Genomic DNA, 18,693 nt, shown 5'->3' on the forward strand with positions numbered 1-18,693 from the left:
TTGCGCAATGACTCTGCCTTCAATACTGCGATTACAGCACATTCTAGCCATGACAATGACTCACAGACTCACACTACCAAAACAAAGTCATCATGCTTGAAACTTTGTTTTGGCAACGAGACACACACACACACCAAAAAAAAAAAAAAAAAAATGTACACTTCTAAAGTCAGTTGTTGGTATTTTGTGGCTCACTGTAATATAAGAGCTCTCACCCTCTGCTTTTGTGAACAAGGTCTGTGAGTACAGGTATTGCATACAGGCGACACATGTTAATAACACAGTCCAGGACAGCCCTTTTTAATCTTAATATCAAAATGTTGGTACATTCATAGCTGAACAGTAAACTATATTAACCCTAATCAGGCTGGGCTTTTTTGGCTATGCTATATCTGGGGGGGGGATTCCGCCCCCCCTTCAGATCTCGCCTATGGAACGCGTGATCGCGCCGAAAATCGGCACACGCGACGCCCGCGACGTATAATATCAAAATGTATGGTTGCTTTCTCCGAAAAATTTTTCTTATATTTTATATATATTAATTATTGTAATTTATGCATAAAATCAGTTTTGGGCTCTAAATCACTTATTAATGCTCTAATTAAGCTAATTTCTTTTTAAAAATGTTTCTTGTACAGTTGTGTATCATTCTCCTGAGACATAGGATAAAAAAAAATCTGTATCGAAATTAATTTCTTATGTATTTGATTGTTTTTTGAATTTCTTACGTATTTCTTTGTTTTTCGACCTTTTGTTTTTGTTTGTTTTTTGGCCAAAATTTGTCACAGACATTTTTCGAAGCTTTATTATGCTAAAATAAATTAATTTCATCCATTCTAAGTCAAGATATGAATTTTTATGTGAATTAATTGAAAAAACACAATTTGCAGTGGATTTGTACACAAAATCACGTTTTGGAGCAATTTTGGGGTTGACGAATTTTTTTCGAACGGGCGTCGCGTCAAAACGGTACGCGCGGGCGCAACAATTTTGGTCTCAAAAGTTGCGCGATACTTCAAAGAAAAAAGTCATGAAACATCGCGGCGGGAGCTTATCGCGCTGCGAAGATATTGCGCGAAACGTCGAGGGGGGGTGGATTCCGCCCCCGCCCCCCAGCCTGATTAGGGTTAAGATATGTACAACGTAGGTGATAATTGGGTACCTGAATTTCTACTTCATTGCAACAACAATTTTTTTTTTTTTAATAACTGAGCTTGTTATAACGGAAGTGTACTGTACCATTAATCTTTTTTTTTTTTTGAAGGAAGAACCCATCATGTTAAGAGGGGTGGGGGAGGGGGGTGAACATGCACCCATCGGGAAGGAAGGGGACGGATACTTACCCTTGGTGTCTATAACTTTTGTCCTGTCCAATGGGTTCTCCATCCCTGGATACTCCATGCCAAATGACAGCGTTTTGATGTGATGGGTCATGTTGAACTAATGGCAAAGAGATGATGATAGAGAAGAGTAACATGTGTGCACAGTCAAGTATGATTTACAGACCACCAGTGAACTAAGGAACACATGTACAGAGCTGCAATCTGCCAGACTATCTCCTGTATCCCAGCACCTGACGTGGTACAGACATGTGTACTGGTTAACCACGTAGAGGAATTATCCAAAACAGAGAATAGCAAATACGTAACACTTTAATACCCATCCTCTGTATTGTCTTACAAATGGATCTAACTGTAGTCATTTCACAGACATAACTGGTTTCCCTGCACAAGGCAATGCTCTTGATATTCAATGCAGCTACACATGTAATGCTTTTGCATGCTGGCATAAACTCACTCATTTGCATGGAACTGGACTTTGATATCCGGACAGAGCATAGCAAACTGATACTTTCTCCATTCTCTGTATTGTCTCATACGCAAATCTAACTCTACTCATCGCACGAGCAAACAAAGCTGTATTGCATCGGGTAGACTGCATTAGTAAAGAACAGGGTGGATGACATGCAGGTTGCAATCTTCCAGTCCTGCATGTGACTGCAGCCATCCTGACCAAACCCTGCATCATATCGTGGAAGACTGCAACCTGCAGAAGTTCCCAGGAGGGCTTGAAGAACTTGCCCAAGCGAGTGATACTGCCCTGAACTGGATCTGCAGCTTAGATATCGACCTATAAGGCTATAACCCCCCACCCACCTTGTTGTACAACAGACGATGATGATGAGCTAACTGAGGGAAAGCATTTTACAAGAGCTAAACCAGCCTTTAGTGCATAGGTCTACTCTTCTGTCTTCTTCCCCTGCCAATCTCTTGATTGATCGCTTCAGTTTCTTTCTTCTACCTACTCTCACAATGCTTGCACAATACATTGTACTTTCTTCTTCTTCTTTTAAAAAACAAACAAACAAACAAACAAACAAACAAAAACAATCTTTCAGATTTGACACAGGACATCAGCACCTCCAATACTGGAGAGCCAATGGAGTAAAATGGGCCTGAGCTTTCGATCACAAAATATCATCTCCTCCTCAATTACCAATTGTATTATTTTTCATACTTCCATTTACCCACTAACCCAAAACTTACTAATTCCCCCTAGAGTGAAAAATTACATGCATTATTCCTGTGTTAGAAGGGTAAATCTAACGAAATTCTCATCTGCTTACCAACACATATACCATATTTTCCCTTCTCTGAACTGCAGATTTTGCATCTCACGTACTGATCTATTTGCCATTTTCACTGATGGAGATACATGCATATTGTGAAACACAAGGGAAGTTTAATCTGTTTTACCCATGTAGCAAACAATCTGATATTTGTTGCAACACACGTCCTGTACAGTGCCCCCAGCCTGTGGTTATCAGGAACTAGTCATAAAGTGTATAACAAGCTGTTTCATCACTTTAAAGGGATTGTATAGTTTTGGTTGAGATCTAATTTCAGGTTTCTAGGACATTTTTGGGTGAAATAATGAGAAACTTCTTATGATTATGAAATATGTAAGAGCATGTAATTCCATGAGGAATTCGACATTTATTTGATGAAAATTGGTTTTGAAATGGCTGAGATATCCAAAACAGAGCGATTCTAGTAAAGTGTGGGACCCACACTTTGTTACAATCGCTTTGTTTTACTTTGTGTTTGGATGTTTCAGTCATTCCAAACCCGATTTTTATCAGATAAACTTCGAATTCTGATCTGTACTATGAATAAGTATTTTCTTGGTATCTTGCAAAAACTTTTTCTCAAAAACCAATTCTCATCTCCACCAATACTTTTTCATCACTTTAACATGGCATTACATCAGGACCCCATTTCATAAAAGATGTTAGGATGACAACTCTTGCTGGAATGACAACTTCCCACAGCAAACAGCCAATCAGGAAGCTGTATTCTTGTCGTTACCATGACAATTGTCATTCCAGCAAAGAGTTGTCATCAAATCAACTTTTTATGAAATGGGGCCCTGATATGTTTGAATGACTCAAGACTTGAACCTCTGAGACTCACCTTTCCACCTGCATAAGGCTGTAAATCGTGAACATGCACATGATGCTGCTGGAAACTTTTACCAGGCGCAAAGTGGAAATTGCCAGCAACCTGCATGAGAAAATACCGTAAACACAGATAAAGCATGAGACACAGCATTGAGAAATTTTCTCCGCTACGTGAGGGAGAGATCACAGTGCATAAATCATCCCTTGCCGGAAAAATAAGAAAAACGAAAGGATATAGGAAAAGCTGGCATAATTTACCTACCAAAATGGATAACAGCTAGCAGTCTACATAATATGTAAACATGTGTATCCCTTCAATGATATGTACAAATGTGACTGGAGGTCATTGACCATGGCCTTTGACCTCACACAATAACCTAAAAACCTTGGCAAAAGTGAATCATTTCCAAGTTTATCTCCGTCTTATTTTGTAATTTACATTCCCATCAGATTTTAAAGTTTCAAAAAGTTATGGTTTGAAAATGAGATTTTTAACAATAGTTGACCTTTGACCTATGGCATTTTGTGTTGTTTTGTTTTAGTTTTGTTTTGTTTTTCCACACAATTTCACTGAAATAAGAGTTCATTTAATAGTACTGCTTCTTACTGCATGAGATTGCCAAGGATTATTCACACTTTAAAGTATAACGGATAGATAATATTAGAACTTTTAGCCAAGAGTTCATTGACCTTTGAACTTTTGACCAATATCTCATCAACACAATTTTCTCTCATTATCATCTCACACAGTACACCTTGGCTGAGTATTAAATTAGAATACTAGAATAACAACAAGAACATGGTACCAATTACAAATTCCCCATAAAATCATGTTAACAAGACCTGGAGTATATAAATGGCAGATTGATGGATAAATGGACACGAGTGGACAACAGAAATATGCACAGTCTTCCTCTAGCACCCGTCATGAACGGAAGGATGAAAATAAATAAATATTTATACATTTACAACAAAGAAGTGTATTTAACAAAACAACATCGTATGAAAGAAAAATATACTATCTTGAAGCATAATAGGTTCAGCATAGTTCCATCAGTCCTGAATGTGTTATAAAGCATAGAAAGTATACTAATCATGGACTGTGCAGAAAATGGTTACCATGGCAACAGAACAGTTACATCTTGACAGTATCATAAATTTCAATGTTGAGATGTCAGCCATCAGATTTGAGAATAAAGCAACAAATTGTGATGAACAAGATATCCCTCCCCCTTCAGTAAGATTGAGCAACAGAGTGTCATAACTGTGAGGCGAGAAGTCTGTACTGAGGATATTTCCCATACATTTGACTTGCATTGAGTGAGCGATATTACCTATAAAAACTAATAAATCTATGACAAATAAAGCTAAAATCATGACAACATCATAGTTCTTGATCAAGATCCAGCCCAATGTCATGTGCATTGAACAAAAACATGCCAGATTGCCCAGCTCCTTTCTGGAGATGGGCTCTGTGGACTTGCCATGGGTGCATTGATATGCTAATTAGCTTATGAATATGCAACATGCATATGCATGAGGAAACCTGCATTATATAGCGTTGTGTAATCCCACTATTTTCTTAATTGCATTGTGTAGATTTGTGAAGATTAATGCCATTTATAATCTAAAAATAATTGTTTAGTCATTTTAAAGTTAGGTTTTACCCTTCCAATCAATTAAGAATACCAAAGATGACTAAAACAAAATGATTACTGCTGTACTTTTTGTAACCGCGGGTAAAATTTCAGTGATAAATATAAGATTTCATATTTTCAAACCCAGGATTATTGAGTAATATCTTTAGATTTCTTTTGAGTTTCTTAAGCAGGGTGTATTTCTGAAGTCAGAGACAACACCCACATTAGAATGGCAAAGACAGAAATTGTTACAAAATGGATTTAAGAATGTAGCCAATTGGAAGCGCTGAAATGAGTCACGTGTGCGTGTATTAATTTCTTAGTAAATGCACGGCCGGGGCCTGACGTACGTCACAATGTTTACACTAGCAGTGCGCACTCAATCAGTTGTTACAAGTGCATCACGCGCTACTATACGCGCTGTCAATCCTGTAAACAACTTCTAGTTCGGGCTGCCACAACAGCCGGCGGCCTTTCTTGTGCATAACACGTGGCGTACGTATACTCTTATACGTACGTACAGTACTTATGTGCGGGATTTCCGAGTGCGACGTGCGTAAATGTTTGGGACGAACATCTTCGGACATCTTGACTTTTGAGCGAGTGCTACATGTAGCTGACTGGTATTGACCCACAAAGGTACGTGAATAATGCTGTTAGTTTTCGACCCATTTTATAAAACAAATGATGCACAGGATTATTTCGTGGCGTTAGTGAAGGTGCGGCTCACTCTCGAGTATTGACAACGGTTGCAAACATGCACTCGGCTGCGCCTCGTGCATGTCGCACCATTGTCAATACTCTCGAGCGCGCCGCACCTTCACTAACACACTCTATCCTGCGCATCATTTGTATAATAGCAGAGCAAAGCAAGAGACCTCCATGGCATGAAATGATCATGAAATGTTATTGGCATTCACTGCATGGGGCGCAGACAAGTGCATTTTAAAGCTAGACCAGTGGCCTTTGACCTAAGTTTGTGTTTCCTGTTGTTTAGTTTTGCTTATTTTTTGTTTTATTTCTGAGAAATGAGTGTTCATTCATTAGTAATGCTTCTTGCTGCACGAGGTTGCCATGGATTATTCCCACTTTAAAGTATAACGGATACGAGAACTTTTAGCCAAAAGTTCATTGAACTTTTGACCAAAATCTCATCACCACAATCTCATTATCATTTCACGTATTACACCTTGGTTGAGTATCAAATGAGAATAACAAGAACAAAATACCAATTACAAAATTCCCCCCTAAAATCATGTTAACAAGGCCTGTAGTAAATACATGTAAATGGTGGATGGATGGATAAGTGGACACGAGTGGACAACCAAAATATGCAGTCTTCCTCTAGCACCTGTCATGGACGGAAGGATGAAAATAAATAAATATGCATTCACAACAAAGAGGTGTAATTATTATAACGGCATCGTATGAAAGAAATATAACACTTTCTTCCAGCATAATAGGTGTAGCATAGTTCCATCAGTCCTGCAAGCATTATAAATCATTCAGAGAGTAAACTAGTCATGCCTTGTAGAATATGGTTACTATGGCAACAGAACAGTTACACATTGACAATATCATGAATTTCAACATAAATATAAGTTTGCCCTCAGATTTAAAAACAGAGCAACACATTTTGATGAATCAGATATCAATCCCCCTTCGGTAAGAATAAGCACTAGAGTGTCATAACTGCAAGACGAGTAGTCTGTACTGTGCATATTTCCCATATATTTGTCTCTCGTTGAGTTAGCAATTTTATTTATTAAAAAAAAAGAAATGCTAAATTTATGACAAAGAATGCAAGAATCATTATAACATCACAGTTCTTGATCGAGATCCAGCCCAATGTGGTGTGCACCGAACAAAACCATGCCAGATTGCCCAGCTCCTTTCTAGATGGGCTCCGTGGCCTTTCCATGAATGTGAGCTTTGATATGCTAATTAGCTCATGAATATGCACACATGTACTAGTATATGCATGAGGAAACCTAAAGTCCCATGATTTTACTATTTTCTTAATTGCATTGTGTATATTTGTGAAGATTAATGCCACTTATAATCTAAAAATAATTTTTTAGCCATTCTTATGTTAGGTTAGACCCTTCCAATCAATAAAGAATGCCAAAAATGACTAAAACAAAATGATTACTGCAGTATATTTTGTACCCGCGAATAGAATTTTACTGATAAATATAATATGTCACATTTCATAACACAAAGTTATTGAGTAATATCTTTAGATTTCTTTTGAGTTTCTCAAGCAGGGTGTATCTCTGAAGTCAGAGAAAACATCCATATTGTAATGGCAAAAACAGAATTTGACAACAAGGCAAAGCAAGACTTTCTTGCACCATGAAATTACAGCTAACACACAATATATGTGAATTGTCAATGGTGCTCAATGCACCATAGCGCAGACAAGACCTGTCGTATGTATTTTGATGCTATACCAGTGGCAAGCAGTGGTGGTTCTTATCTTTATACCATACAGTGGGTACTGCATAATTATTCAATTGGTACAATTCTGTTAAGTTCTGGTTATTTTTTTTCACCTTTTTTTTTTTTTTTTTGCAACTGACAAATTGCCCTAAACATGAAAAAAGCAATGAATTGATCAGTGTTTTAGTTGTAGCCATGACAAACTAAAACATTGATTAATTCAGTGTTTTTGTTTTGTTTTGTTTGGTTTTGGTTTTGTTTTTGTTGTTTTTTTAGTTGATATAGGCAATTTGTCAATCAGTTGCAATAAAATCAACAACTCAAGGGTAGAATTTCATCAATTTGAATAATTATGCAGTATCTGCTGCATGCTATAAAGATTAGAACCAGCACTGACTGTCCGACAAAAGCTCAGTGATCTAATTGATAAGACGCCTGTCCGGTGATTAGGAGGTCCTAGGTTTGAATCCTGCTGGAGTATGTATGCCCGTGATTTCTTTTTGTAATGACTATTACTAAGACACTGATCAATAAAGAGCTTATTAACATCGATTGGGATATAGGGCAATGTGTCAATCAGTTGCAAAAAGGTTTGCTTATCGTGACATCGGAGTTGTGCAATGGAACAAAATCCACGAGTCGATCATGAGTTTAATTATAGGAGTCAATGGAAATTGATGACGTTAGGGGACTCAAAACAGTCACGGCACAAAGCATTTACGCATGAATCTGGAGTGAGTCTGGCCAGAGTCTGGCGTGAATGTCGTGCTAGACAGCCTAGCACGAGTCTAGCACAACCTCGAGAGGTTGCGCTGTGTTCACGCCAAACGAAGGGCCTCTAAACGGTCTCGGCGTGAACAAGGCGGGGACATACAAGACATACTTCCGGTGACCTGTGCTGTTTGTGGCGGAGTGCGCATATACGCGCACCAGAAACTGCCACCTCTCTGGAGGAGAAATGCTCGCCTACTGGTTTCCATAGAAACGCATGCCGACCTCACTCTAGATGATGAACAAAGAAATAGTACTAGTAGTAGTAGTGGTAGTAAAAGTAATAATAATAATAATAATAATAATGATAATAATAATATTAATAATAATAATGATGATGATGATGACGATGATGATGATAATGATGATAATAATGATGATGATAATAATGATAATAATGATGATGATGATAATGATAATAATGATGATGATAATAATGATAATAATGATGATGATAATAATGATAATAATGATGATAATAATAATAATAATAATAATAATAATAAAAGTAATGCAAAAGTAATACCTTGTTGACCTCCAGGTATCCATACACCTCACACCCTTCCTCCTTCTGAAGTTGAATCTTCTGGGCAAAGCCCTCCCTCTTGCACTGCTCGATGCTCTCTGGATTGCTGAAGGCCCACCCCTTCCGCCTGTACGCCTCCTGTACCTCATCGCAGGTGTTGCAGCATCTGGAATGTGAGAGGTGTATTGTAGTCATGGGCTGATACTGCCGATGGTATTTGTAACTAGAGAAGCACTCTGAGAGCGCAGACCTCCGCCAAGCATGCAGCTCATTTCCATCACTGATCTTGTTCTTCCATAGAGATATCAGTGATTTCCACCCATACGTACTTATACTTCATGCTTGAAGTGTTTATAATAGTGTGCTGAAAGTCTCCCAATTTCCCAATATAGAAGCCCTTGTTACGTCATAAGGGCTTTTTACACTTGTAAATTTTTGCTTAGTCCCGTACCAACGGTGGGGCTAAGGGGGGGCCTTAGCCCCACCGTTGGTACGGGACTATCCTTAGCCCACTTTCTGTTTACACTCGTTTTTGCCAAAGTGGGCTAGCCCCATCGATAGTCCGGTACTATCTGGCCCTGCAAAAATAGCAGGGTTAGCACCGCAATTGCGGTGCCAAGCAAGTGAGTGTAAACAGAACGAAAAAATAATCCGGGGCTAAGCGACGGACACGAAGTCCGACCCCCACTGACCAATCAGAAACGAGGTAATCAAGTGCTGCCGGTGCGTGTGTGTACGTGTACAGTGCACAGCGTAATCATGAATATTCATGTGGTTTGGAAAGTCCGGGGCTAAGAAATACGAGTGTAAAAAAGGTCAGTTTTCTCCTTACCCCCGGACAAGAGATAGTACAGGACTAATTGGCCAGTGTAAAAAGCTGAAAAAATTGGTACGGGTCTAACGATAGTCCTGGGTCAGAGAAAGTCCAAGGTTAAGAAACACAAGTGTAAAAAGGGCTATAAACCCTCAGCTGCACAGCGCGCCTCGCCCGAGCAGAAACTAGAGCACGCACTTTAGTGTGCGCATGCAAACCTCAAATACACGCAGCCTGAACTCCCAAGTTCATTGACCCTACCTGCCAAAATATCAAAAATCCTTCATAAATTCCCAAAAAAATTCTCGGATCACTACCAAAAGTTAATCGTTTGTTACTTCTAAACCTTTCCTGCAAGTTTCATCCAATTCCGTTCACTACTTTTTGAGTTATTTTGCACACGGACAAACGAACGAACGAACGAACAAACAAACCAACAGTAACGAAAACATAACCTCCTCCCTTGGCGGAGGTAATAAATAGCAGATAACCACCTATCTCTCATTACGCAAGTGATAAATAATATATACAGTGTACTCCCATTATAATGAAGTCCTCAGGCCCAGCAGTTTTCTTTCATTATACAACCTGTATCGAAATTTCGTTATAACCAAACAAATAAACAATAAAAACATTGAGCAGATAATGCTGTAGCCTGAATTTTTACCTCATTGTAACCAGAATTTTGTTATAACTGTGTTTGTTATGACGAGAGTACACTGTAATAGATATTTCACCGGCTCAAAGGTGAATTCACCCAAGAGGTATACTGGGCAAGAATGAAACTTGGTGGAGGGGAGGGAGGGGGGACATTTCATGAGAAATAGGTGTCGGAAGGATGTACTCTCAGGCAAAAGTGTGCAGCGCTCTTCTGTTTTTATTTCAATGTGGGGGATTTATCAGGATTACTGACAAGTAACTCAATAACTCTGGAGCCATCTTCCTAGTCAAGCTCTGCTTATGAAGATGGTCCCAAGCATTTCCAATTCTATATGATATTGTGTATACATGTATATTTTTTACACCCAATTTGAACTGTTCCTTATTGTACTATTTACAATCAATTTGACATTGATGCACATTTTTCCATACATACGTTTTCTTTATACGATTGTGTTCCACAATCTGTATAAATTCGTTGGAACAATTCATATGATTTATGACATATCATCAAATTTTGTTATGCATTGTAATGAAAACAGAATACAGAAATAAACTGAACTAAACTGAACTGAACTTTCAAATGAACATCTCTTAACCCTAACTTACCTGGGAGGGGGCCATAATGGCCTCCCCCTCGACAAATTCAGCGACCATTCCGGCGCGCAAAATTTTTTGACCGCGCCGCTCACTGACTTTTTACTTTCAAGTCTCACGCAACTTTTGAGACCAAATTTGTTGCGCCCGGGCATACCGTTCCAAAGCCACGCCCCTTCAAAAAATTTTCGTCCACCCAAAAATTGCTCAAAAACGTGATTTTGTGTACAAAGTCAATACAAATTGTGTTTTTTCAATTAATTCACATAAAAATTCATATCTTTAATTCGAATAGCTGAAATCAATTTATTTTAGTATAATAATGCTTCATAAAATGTGTATGACAAATTCTGCTGAAAAAAACAACCAAAACAAAAGTTCGAAAAAACAACGGAATACATAAAAAATTGATAAAACAATAAAAAACATTAAAAATTTAATTTGATACTGAATTTTTTTTTAAGCACAAATGTTTGGAATGTCACTAGGAATATTCACACCAAAAATCAGCATTCCATAAGCTTGTATAAGCCAATTACAGACGGAAAATGAGGTTGTTTGCATACATTTGCATAATTAATTAATTTTGAATAGAAAATGCAAATTTTTTAAAAATTTAACTTAACAGTCTTGTAGATTACATCTGGCTTTATGTTCAAGCAAAATTTTGTGGCGATCGCCCGATCAACGGCCGAGATCTGAAGGGGGGGCCATAATGCCCCCCCCCCCCCCCAGGAATTCAAGCTCGCTAAATAGCCCAGGTAAGTTAGGGTTAAGGCACAGTATATTTACATACTATTACTAAATATATCTATACTATTACCCCTAGTATTTACCCTGGTATCACTGCGGACCAGTCGAGGACGAGATATATATAACAAAGTACCAACCTCTACCACTGTCATCCTCTCTCTACCATCCTCCCTTTCCCTCTTCCCCTCCAATGCAATCCCCCCCCCCCCCCCCTCCCACCAATCCCTCCTTTCCATACGCCACAATTTTGCTCCTTCAAGCTCATTTTCAAAAGCATTTAATTCACGGCTCTCACTTCAATCCCGGGGTCTCAGCGCCGTAACAACTCTCGCACCGGTCTGGATCCAGATCTGGCTTGGTCACAACTTCTTCCTTCTGTTTCTCCTAAATACAAGATTGTTTACAAAAAGTATGCTCAACAAATGGCAGGGCATTAAAAGGACATTTCAATTCATAAATAATGGGAACTTTAACAAAATTGCAATTTCTTTGACATACTTCCTTTTCCACCTTCCACCTCCCCCTTCACATTTGCATCCCCCATCCGATATTAAGATTATTGTTTGTATGAAGCTAGAAATAAGAACTTTATTTCATTCACAGTAGGTTAATGGACACTTTGAGGTGTTTGCCCATTATATGCAAAAGTTAGATCAAACCAGGGAGGTGGAACCTCTCCCTGATCAAACCAAGAGCTCTGAGTACAAGTTTTATAGGCTTGTTCTACATTTGCCCAAGATTTACACCACTAACTATAGGTCACACTCAATTCAGACTTATTCAAGGCAAGGATTTACCTAAACCCTCCTTTCTTTCATTTTCCTGAAACCCCTACAGGGTATAGGTGTAGGCACCAACTTGAATTAACTTGGATCAAACACAAAACAGAGAGGTTCAGCAGACCTGGCCACTTAAAATCTAAGGGTTTTTCTTTGCGTGTTTTTGTTGTTGTTTTTTTTTAAACAGTATTATCATCTTCAGCTGTTACCTCCTCTGTATTCTTCCCAATATCTTCCTTCTCCCCTTCACTTATCGCCTTCCCCGCCTTGTCCAGTCTCTTCTTGAACATGTTGTGATCCACATCCAGCTGCTGCTCTCCAGATATGTCCATCGCATCGATACTCAGGTCTGAAACATTCCAGTGGATCAGAAGACAGTAGCAAATTGAAAAGGAGGGGGTAGGGGTAGGGGGCAAGATCTCTTGAAGAGAGGTTCCTTGTAGAATTAAATGACAACTCATTGTGTGACAATAATCAAAACACCCATCACTCATGGAATTATTGAGTATTGGCGTAAATTTGTTGTTCATAAAGTGCAAGCATATCACAACAAACTTCAAAATTCTGATTATTCAGATGAACTATTGGTCCCAAAGTTGTAACCTTTTTATGTGAGCATTCATTTCCTATGTAATTTTGATGAAACTTCTGGTACTCTGTTCACCCAAATATTCTGTACTTGTTTGGGTAAACTTGAGCATGGTTTGAAAATAAGGTCATTTATTATCAGTAACATTGCGTAACTTACAGGCACATGGCATTTTCGGGAAAACAATCTCCATGTTGATTCTTAACTTCTCTCCTCTCGTTGCATCCACATACAGCTCCGGAATAACCTAAGGAAATAAAAAGTAGACATCACAGTCGACTTGATTGTGTTTTTTTTTTCTTTATGTCAACTTATTCTGATGGGAAGACGCAGCATGTAAAGTTCAGGGTTAGGTTGTTCAAAAAATCTCACCACTGAGTTAAAGTTTGACAACATATAAGGAGAACTGATAAAGTCATTCCACAAAACTTTCCACTATAATGCAAAGTTCAACTAATGACCTGCACAGCTATAAAGAACACATTCTTGTTGTTGTATTGTGGTTGTTATTCTTAGTTTGTGGATGGATGTATTGCTTTTGGTCTCTTTATTTTACACTGACAGAATCAATGCATAGTATACACACTACACCAGCCATTTTAGATTGCGACAACTGTCAGCATTACTGCAGATCCGAGGCTGGTCTAAGTGTGTAGACGAGAGCCTGTTTGAGGTAGACCTCAAAGGCAAGACAGTTATCTTCAGTAACGGGGGACAGCTACATACACGTCATGGTGAAATAGGTTTCACATTATGGTGTTGCTGCATTGTTATAAGTATCTCTAATGGGCAAGTTTACCTTGATATACATGAGGATAGAGTGAATGTCAGCAATATCAGAAGAACACATCAGTGAAAACATGAGGAAAATCAGACAATCTGCTCAATGGTTGTGAATTTTAAAGTTTCTGCGCAGTCACTTCTGAATTAGAAGACTACCACAGTTTATGATGTTACATGCTTACAACAATATTTAGTAAGGAAAACATAAAGAGAATTTCACAGTTTTTTTTTAAAAAGGATCCATTCCCTCGACTTGTTATTGATGTATATTTAGGGTACTGATATTCCCCCTACCTTCTGTAAGAGGCAAGTCAAGTGCTCTCTTATTACGTGAGAAAAATGAAAATATGTTTAATTTTCTTCGTTCTGTTCTACGCACGTGATACCACAAGATGTAGTCGTCTTTTCATCCAGCGATGGCGGCACTGAAACTTCAAAAATTCATAACTTATGAACGGATTGTCCGATTTTCCTCAAAATTTTCACTGACCTAGTGATAGGTTCTACAAAAATTGCTGCATTGTCTCAATCCTTAATATAATGTATATTAAGGTGAGCTTGTCCTTTAAAAATAAAGTGCCTTGCCCATAGGCCATGGGAACAACTGTTGCTGCACGGAGAATTGAGCCAGGGACCTAAGGATTGATGGTTTGCGGTCTTAATAGCCAATGAGCCACAACAATTCCTTGGGCCATTAGTCACGACAGTAAGACACAAATTTATCTTTTCAGATGTATACACCTCAGGCAACTTTACAACATTTCACCAGATCATTTTTGCATTCGGCATAAATTTCACAGAGTGAAAAACTTGTCAGACATAATACCTCACCTCTTTCGTCAAGTAGAAATTCAGTTCTGACACAAATAGTGTTACCATGAGAATGCTGCTGACTATAGTCACTGTGGAAGAGAAAATTGTAGAAATATGAGCAACTCAGTCACTATATTACTAACATAGGTGTCACAGATTATGTTTACACACTCTAGCTTAACAACATATTGTACACACATGACATTATTATGGTGCAAAATGAATGAATGACTTGCCTTGCAAGACACAGATGCATAAAGGAATTTGACAGGTCTTGGATGGTACATAGTAAACGTTCCAGTCAATACCTGAGAAGTGTGTAGACGTCAGCAATGCCAAGTCTCACTAACTTATGGCGAGACTCACACATCACATTTCAGACATTTTCAAGTTCTCAAGTTGATCTGAAATACAATAGTCCAGGAGGGAAAAAATGCATGATAATATAGTAAACAGATCTACTCAGGATTAATACTTAGGCTTTACTCAGGATCCCATCCAGACATCGCTGTGCAGCATCGTCGTCCAGAGATGGTACTGCTACTGTGTGATGTGGCTAGGGTATACTTAAGAATCAGACCCTGACGATTTTGTGCTTACAACCCTGTAAAATTTTCAAAATGTGTACCTTTCTGAGTGACTCAGTTCCTTAAAACTTTGTTTGGAAAATTGTTAGGTTCTACATAAGGTTTAGATAAAATGAATCTTAGTTACTTAAGACAAGAAAGAGTCTTCAAGTGAATGCAAAAATACTCCCTAATATAACGCATCTAATTGCACCTTATCATGCTTATATGATGAGAAGAAACAATGATTGAAGCACCCTATTATAGCTATTTTGGTTGCTGTTTTATTGATCTTGATCTTGATGGTGTACGTTGATCAGCCCTGGTAGAGCAACACTCAACTTATTATACCCACAACTTATTATACCCACAAGAATGTGAAGCTTTACATGTATATATACTGTGTAACTTATTTCTCCTCTATCATCTATATGGGTGCATTCGAGCACTCTCCTAAAGCGAACTGTACCGTACCATACCCGTGCCAGAGGAGCGCTTGAATGCTCCTAAAGTGTACCGTATCATGCTGCACCAAGCCAAAAGTGGACCACTTCCCGATGTGCTCCAAAAGGGTACCAAAAGCATACCAAAAGTTTGCATGTGAGAATGCATGTATAACGTATACTGTAACAGTGGATATTTTTGCGCGACTAATTTTTCGCGCTTGGCCGGGCAAGCAGAGTTTCGCGCGTTTCTAATTCCGCGAAATCAAGACATCACGCACAGGAACATATGGCAAGCAAAAATATTCGTGTGCTTTTATTTTCGCGCTAGTTTCTGGTTGCGCGAAATGCGCGAAAATTTTAACACCGCGAAAATTTTCACTTTTACTGTACGTCATAATGCAAAGAGCCTATTCTCTTTGTTCGGGACATCTGTAACTAAAGTAGGTTCAAGCGCGCAAGGTGATGACCCTCTTGCAACAAAATGCGCGACCTCTTCAAAAATTCATGAGGTACACTTTCTCAACAGAGTGCTTGAATGCTCCAAACCTGGCACAGTTCAGTACGGTACGTTTTCGTTCCATTTGCTTTGGTTCTCCTTAGAGTGATCAAACACACCCTATTAATACGGCTCGACAAATTTGACACTCGTGACAGCTGGCCAACTAGACAGAAAAATCAGTCTGTTTATCCGAGTTTTTTATCCTTTTTTGTTTTTTGTTTTTTACATTTACACGTAGGAGGGGATTCCGTGATGCCAGACCTGCACATAATCTCTCAAAATATCCGCGACGAAAGGATACACTCTTTCGGTCGACAGGCCAACTGAAATATGATGATCATGACTGAACTTGAATTTTACCGATAGTAATCACTCTGTTAAGAACAAAGAAAATGGGTGAAAACAATATCAAAAAAGAATCCTGTTTGTCACTAGCTGTTCAGCGCATACTTTGTATAGTCTCCTTTGAATATTTCACACAAGTGCTAGATTTTTTTACTGAATTAGGCCTACCCATGTCAAAGTTCCAAAAGAATCGAGAGGGACAAACGGCACGTTACAGACGGTCCCACATATTCACATTCCTGTCAGGGAGGGAATAGCTGCCTTATTGTAACTCATTTAATCCTCTCATAATGGCCTAAATACTGTATTCAGTTTAAAGGTAAAATAAATTAGAGGACATACCTGCTGCTCCTCCGAATGTCTTCACTCTGAAATCTTCTAGAGTTTTAGGATAGGCATCAAACTGCCTTAAACGGGTCCAAATATCTTGAGTAGCCATCTCCACTAGCTAGCTCTGTTGCATTTTACCACTCAAGTAAGTTCCGTGAACAATAATCGAATGCGATTGCATCGACGTAGTACGTACACACACCATCTGTGGTACACACCACACAACCACGCACACTCCCAAGCCCTCTTCAAGAGTGACACGATATCACTACACTGTCTTGACAGAAAACGTTGAGGGAGACATCCTAAAATGTACAGCTAGTTCCCCAAGAGTAGACTCGGATTTTTCATGAAGAGTTTTGATGGCAAAAGTAGTTGAAACTTGTTATTATCATTATTGTTTTTTAAGAACGGAACAGTTGGGAATTCATGGGTGTTTCATTTTATGCGGGTTTTTTCTTTTTCATCAGGCAAGAAGCGGTTGTGTGTGTGTATGTGGGGGGGGGGGGGGTGGCTGCAGCCCCACCCCACCTCGTTCGCAGCCTTTGTATGAGGATCAGGAGGGCATTTCATGAAGATTTTTGTCAGATATAGAGTATATTATATGTATTTTTTTTCTGACAAACTGGTACAAGCTACTGAAATCCTTGCATCTGATTGGCTTAAAGCAAATTGTCCGACAAATGTCTCGGACAAAACGCTTCATGAAATCCCCTCAGATATCTCACATTCAAAAATTAATGTTGCATCTGTTGCGAAAAAAAAAAAACCATGTCCTCATAATATCACTCCTGTATAACAGTAATTCCAATGAAACATCACATTCAGAAAAAAAAGAGAAAAATCAATGCCAAGGGGAAGAAGAGTAGCTTATGTTACTCTGCTGAGAGAGGTGATAGTCTTATGAGCAAGAGCAAATTAGTAGCATATCATATTTTAGACCTGTTCAGATTTAAAACATTGTAACTTGTATATGGCACTCGACATATCGGACTATTTATAGGAAGCTTAAAAAAAAGAAAGCAAGAAGAAAAGGTTGATTCAATTATTATCATTATTGTTATTATAGTTTGGCGTTAATAATTTCCCCCCCCCCCTAAAAAAAGGTTGCTATCATTTTGTTTCTTTGTTTGTCTTTTGGTTCGATTTTTATCTCTTCTTCATGCGTCGTCAGATCCCATGTACAATGTGAAGGCTACATTGTTTATGATTATTATAAAGCACCGCAGGCGCAACCTTTTCAAAAGTTGGGGGGGGGGGCACTTCCGGGTTTCATGAGTTAACAAAAAAAAGGGGGGGGGGAGCTTCAGCGCAACTTCTGGTGCCACTTCCTGGTTTCTTAAAACCAGGTCGTCAGCGCAAAAACAAAGGCCTTACCGGGGTCAAATGTTTTATTCTATTTTTTTTTTTACTGCCACTTCCGGGGTTTAAAAAAAAATGGGGGGAGGTATTCCTATGTTCGGGTGCAAAAAAGTTGGGGGATTCAAACCCCCCCCCCCCCCCTCCCCACCACCACCCGGTCGTTCCGCCGGCCTTGTAAAGGTACACATTAATTTGTGACTCCCGGTGTAACTATTATGTCTGTTTACGTTGAGGAAAGCTATCATTCAGGATGATTTTGTTACTGATGTTTCGAAACTATACAGTTAGCTAGAGAATTCCTAAGATATAGACAAGTGACAGACAAGTGTAAAACGTTCATCAGCCTTACACTCTGACATGCCGAACTCTACACTGCAAAAAGTCCGGTGTTAAATAGTGAACACCGAGCTGGTGTTAAATTTTCGGTGCTCATTTATGGTGTTAAATTAACACCTCCTGGTGTAATTTCCAAATTTCAAACTGTTTTTTGAAGAGTTTCTTAGTGACTGCACTTCTTG

The 18,693-nt window shown here is 38.8% G+C and overlaps 1 protein-coding gene across 1 annotated transcript in view; it reads right to left on the reverse strand.

The window, feature by feature from the left end:
• Window positions 1-16,941, reverse strand: part of LOC139714396 (endoplasmic reticulum-Golgi intermediate compartment protein 3-like) — a 28,041-nt gene extending 11,100 nt beyond the window's left edge. The window contains exons 1-8 of the mRNA XM_071626104.1: window positions 16,826-16,941; window positions 14,646-14,716; window positions 13,191-13,278; window positions 12,652-12,791; window positions 11,959-12,047; window positions 8,840-9,005; window positions 3,474-3,563; window positions 1,344-1,440 (exon numbers count right to left, since the gene is read on the reverse strand). Coding sequence (XP_071482205.1) covers window positions 1,344-1,440; window positions 3,474-3,563; window positions 8,840-9,005; window positions 11,959-12,047; window positions 12,652-12,791; window positions 13,191-13,278; window positions 14,646-14,716; window positions 16,826-16,922 — 838 coding nt within the window. The 5' untranslated portion in view covers window positions 16,923-16,941. The remainder of the gene's footprint in view (window positions 1-1,343; window positions 1,441-3,473; window positions 3,564-8,839; window positions 9,006-11,958; window positions 12,048-12,651; window positions 12,792-13,190; window positions 13,279-14,645; window positions 14,717-16,825) is intronic.
• Between the last annotated feature and the right edge of the window lie 1,752 nt (window positions 16,942-18,693).

This window comes from Diadema antillarum, unplaced genomic scaffold, assembly GCF_040938485.1.
Source record: "Diadema antillarum isolate AM-2024a unplaced genomic scaffold, OU_Dant_1.0 seq00002265_RagTag, whole genome shotgun sequence".
In the NCBI taxonomy this organism is placed as follows: domain Eukaryota; kingdom Metazoa; phylum Echinodermata; class Echinoidea; order Diadematoida; family Diadematidae; genus Diadema; species Diadema antillarum.